Here is a 4889-nt window from a genome sequence, read left to right on the forward strand (position 1 = left end):
TGCCCCCCAGGACACATGTGGCCTGGATGGTGCTTTGGAGGTGGGGGAACCGGCTTGGGAGCTCCCCGTGCCCGAGTAGGTGGGGCAGTCGCCCTCCACTGCTCTCCTGCTCTTCCTGGAGACTCCCTCCCACCTGCCTCTCCTGATCTCCCCAGCCTCAGGGGCTGATCTTGTCTGGCCTCCACTTCTCCTACCCCCTCGGTCCCCTTACATCCTACTCGTTCATTATGGAGTTCCTTCTGTCTCCTTGGGGGTCAGAGTCCCCCACCAGCGCCCGGCAGCCGCCCTAGTTCTGGGGAGACGCTAACTCCATGTCTTCCTACATTGCCCTCTTTACTTCTCTCCTATAACGTTCTTGAACATAGATCTTTGAACAAGGATGTTTGTCCTTGTACATATTCGTAGTAGCTGCATTTGACTCCCTGTGTATTTTAGCATCAGTAATCTGGGCATCTGTTTGTTTTGATCACTCTTCCTCTTTACTTTTTTCCATTTTCTTTTTTTCCATGTGTCCAGTAATTTTTGATTGTATGTTGGACATAACTGATTGGTATATTGTAGAGATGGTGGATTCTTTCTGTGATGAGTGTTGATTTTAGTTTTGAGTTGGCAGTTAAACTATTGGCCGTTCACCTTGAACTTTTGGAGACTTGATTTTATACTTTGTAGGTGGGGGGGTCTTTTGTCTTTGGCTGAATCCTTCATGAGGTGTGGTCCTCTGGGGTTTCGTTGGAAAGCCCAAGGTATGTACCAAGTTCCTCTAATATGGCAGTTTCAAACTTCAAACTTATTTGTCCTTAAGGCCTGTAGCTGTAGTTTCTCCTCAAGTCTTTTTGCCTTTTAGCTTTTGCTTTTTCCTGGGTTCCTTGGAGTCTCTCTCCTGTGTACAAGCATTTCTGGAGTTAGTTAAGTATTTGAAGAGATTTTATAATTTGGTTGCTCCCCGTTTTGGAAGACTTTCTCCCACAATTTTTATCTCCTCATACAGCCCCAAACTCTATCTTATGGCATGTTAAATCAGTAAGACTGCAGGTTTTTTGCTTCTGTTCTAGCTGTCCCATGTTACAAGGACTGGGTAGGTCATTCTGTCAGGGGAAGAGCCATACAAACCACATGAAGATCTCATCCAATTGCTTCCTTCAAGTCTCTTGTCTAGTTTCTGCCTGCTTTTACTCACTGTCCAATGTGCTTTCTGATAGATTTTTCCTTGTTCAGAGTCTTAATTTTTAATATGCAGGAGGATTAGACTTACAAGCTGTTATTCCATTACTGGTCAGTGTGGTTTGTTTGCACTTGATAACTACGAATGTGAGACATCATTACATGGTTTTGACTGTTTTAGAATTGATGCTTTTATGACTTAAACTAATGCCTTCTGGAAGGAAACTGAACAAATACATGTTTCCTGTAACTCATTAAAATCTAAGAAAGGAGACTTTAGTAGTTGAAATAATTATAAATTACTGATTGATTATAATTACAATTATAATTACTAATTATAGTTTAAATACTTTGCTAGGCTAAGTGCTATTTATGGAGGTACCTACATGCTGAATAAACCAATTGAAGAAATCATTACGCAAAATGGAAAAGTGATTGGTGTAAAATCTGAAGGAGAGGTAAGTAGCTTTTACAATTTAAGAAATATTATATTCTTGTAAAGAAAACTTTGTTTAATAAGTACTAAATTTGGTATGGACATCGATCCTAGATTTCACACTATATATGTTTTCTTTATGGTAACTTGGTATTCATAATGACTGAAAACTTATAGATAATGTTTAATATTTTCTGTTGTGTTGATTGTTGCTTAAGACTAAAACAAATTATGAATGAGCTCTAAATGGTAAGTATTACATATGTAGTGTGGGTTGGTGTCTGTCTCCCAAATTTTCATTTAAATTTAGCTTTATATGTACCACTTATAACTTATTGGTTGAATTGGGGCTTGGCCAATACTATCTTATTATTTAATTTATTATTATTAAATTATTAAATATTAGTAATGTTAATCATTACTGTTAACATTATTTTATTTTGGGTTTAGCCAAGGAACTGGTCGGGTGGAGTTTTGAGCAGTGTTTCTCAAATTTGAAATGAATGTAAATTGTTAATTTTGTCAGAGTACACGTTTCTCATTCAGTAGGTCTGTGGTGGGTCTGCATTTTCTTGCAAGCTCTCAGATGCCAGTGCTGTTGGTCTGCAAGCCAGACCATATTTCATGAACCATCAACTTTTACAAATGGAACCGTTCAAAAAAGAAACTGAAAAACTATGTTTAAAAAAGTATTTTGGGGGCTTCCCTGGTGGTGTAGTGGTTGAGGGTCCACCTGCCAATGCAGGGGACACGGGTTCATGTCCCGGTCCGGGAAATCCCACATGCCGTGGAGTGGTTGGGCCCGTGAGCCGTGGCTGCTGGGCCTGAGCATCCGGAGCCTGTGCTCCGCCCTGCGTACCACAAAAAAAAAAAAAAAAAAATATATATATATATATTTGGGGATTCCTGATGGTATTCTATGGGTTCAGACCATATAATCTATACTCACTAGCTGGCCATCTGACCCTTTATTGTTGTAGGTCTTTTGTAAATAAATTGTGCTTCCAGCATACACATAATAGATGTTTAGGAATAGGGATAAACGTCTTAATCTGATATCTCAGTTCTTTTTATTCATTCCATTTTTCTTTGCTTTAGGCAACTGCTTCCTCTTAGGACATTTCAGGGCTTTGATATAAAGAGGAAGACGATAATATAATAATACATAATTTATCTTGCAACTTAAGTTTTACTTAGTAAGTATAGTCTTAAAAGGAGAGATTATGGTCTGTTTCTAATATTAGAAAGAGCTATTTATAGACCATTTACTTTTCACTGGGTCCATTTACATATAATGACATTTCTTAAATACACTGTTTCATTTAATCCTAACAACAACCTCTTTGAGGTTGGGTAGAGCCAGGATTTTAACCCTCTTCTGCCCAGTTTTAAAACTTATGTGTCTGAAAACCATGCAACACACTTTCCCTAATATTTCAATAAGATTTAGAATTTATAGATTTGCTCCAGGAGAATTTATAGGGATTGTCGGCAAAGCTAGTTTTAATAGTTATCTGTAATTCACTAATTATCTACAGTTAACTTGAAGATAACAGGCGATGTTCAAGAACGATGGCATCATTATACCCATTAATGTTTTATTACAGATTGCTCGCTGTAAGCAGCTCATCTGTGATCCCAGCTACGTGAAAGATCGAGTCGAAAAAGTGGGCCAGGTGATCAGAGTCATCTGTATCCTCAGCCACCCCATCAAGAACACCAACGATGCCAACTCCTGCCAGATCATTATTCCACAGAACCAAGTCAATCGGAAGTCAGGTCAGTTTTGAAGATAAGCAGATGTGTGTAGAAATTACAAATTTTATCTGCTCTATTACAGTGAAGAGACTTTAGTTTACATATGGAAAATAAAATGTGATGTATCCCTCTTAGCTCATAGAGATCCTAAGTCTAAGGATCCTAAGAGTCCTAAGTCATCACTTTGAAATGGAAACGTTTGCCTAGGAGCCCTGCCTTGGACTTGTACCCCCCTCTTTGGGCCTCCATTTCTTCTGTAGAACTGAGAGGCTGGACTGGATGAGCAGGCAGTCTTGCCTGGTTTGAACATTGTGTGCCTTGTGGAGGTTTATGCTTATTAGTTGACCTGATTTCACTGTTACTTTGAGCTGATGACAGCACTGCTTTTGTGTCATGATTTGTCAACTTAATACTTGTATTTGATTTTAGCAGTGTGCTAGAAAACAACTTTGATTTCTCTGATTGAGATCAGGACTTAGCAGGACTTCCCTGGTGGCGCAGTGGTTAAGAATCCGCCTGCCAGTGCGGGGGACACGGGTTTGATCCCTGGTCTGGGAAGATCCCACATGCCACGGAGCAACTAAGGCCGTGCGCCACAATTACTGAGTCTGCACGCTACAGCCCGTGAGCCGCAACTGCTGAGCGTACGCTCCGCAACTACTGAAGCCCACGCACCTAGAGCCTGTGCTCTGCAACAAGAGAAGCCACCACAATGAGAAGCCTGTGAAATGCAACGAAGAGTAGCCCCTGCTCGCCACAAATAGAGAAAGCCCGCATGCAGCAATGAAGACCCAATGCAGACAAAAATAAATAATAAATAAATTTTAAAAAAAAGATCAGGACTTAGCTCTGAAATCGTAATTCCTAATCTGTTTGCTTTAACCAGTTTTCTTTCATCCACTAGCTTTTCCCATCTTCCTTTCAGTTAGAAGCCCTAAAGCTTTTAATTTTTTTTTCCACGTAAGAGACGAAATCACAGAAGATTATTATGAGAACTAAGAGACACAGACGAAAGTAATCTTTCAAGGGTTCCCAAGTAGATCTCAGGGTCAGGGAGAGTGTAAAAAGAGTAAAGGGAACCCAGTAATTATCTCTTATATTGGAAATTATGTAGTTAACTAGTGGTATACAGACAAGTAGAATCTATGGAATTATTATGAGCTTATGCCAACTCAAGAATAGCTTATTGTGCTTGCAATTTTATATTGCTTAAAAAATGAGAAATCAGTAGTTAAATAAATCCTATCTTAGCTATTCAAAACCTTTCTAAATGCAGGGTTCAGAGAGGAAGACAGGTTTCCACAGTGAGCTGTGACATCTGGGTAGAGAATGTCATCTCCCCGTCCACCGTTCACTGCCACATAAATCCTTCATCTCCAGTAGGCTAAGAGTTGCTGAATATTTGTATATTTTATGTATGACCTTGTTTGTCTCCATATAGAACTTAATCTTAGAATATCCAGTCTGTTCCAAGTAATTTTAACTCACACCTCACTGCCAGGGTCTTTAAACCTTGGGCCTGTGCGTGCACTCA

The 4889-nt window shown here is 39.6% G+C and overlaps 1 protein-coding gene across 1 annotated transcript; it reads left to right on the forward strand.

The window, feature by feature from the left end:
* The first annotated feature begins 1492 nt into the window (after window positions 1-1492).
* LOC114890288 (rab GDP dissociation inhibitor beta-like) lies at window positions 1493-4830 on the forward strand. Its single transcript, XM_029213722.1, has 3 exons — window positions 1493-1619; window positions 3205-3376; window positions 3785-4830. Exons 1-3 carry the CDS (start codon window positions 1548-1550, stop codon window positions 3793-3795), a joined length of 255 nt encoding a protein of 84 aa, XP_029069555.1. The 5' UTR covers window positions 1493-1547; the 3' UTR covers window positions 3796-4830.
* The last annotated feature ends 59 nt before the right edge of the window (window positions 4831-4889 follow it).

This window comes from Monodon monoceros, unplaced genomic scaffold (genome assembly GCF_005190385.1).
Source record: "Monodon monoceros isolate NGI ecotype Baffin Bay Population unplaced genomic scaffold, NGI_Narwhal_1 Contig5462_ctg1, whole genome shotgun sequence".
Lineage (NCBI taxonomy): Eukaryota > Metazoa > Chordata > Mammalia > Artiodactyla > Monodontidae > Monodon > Monodon monoceros.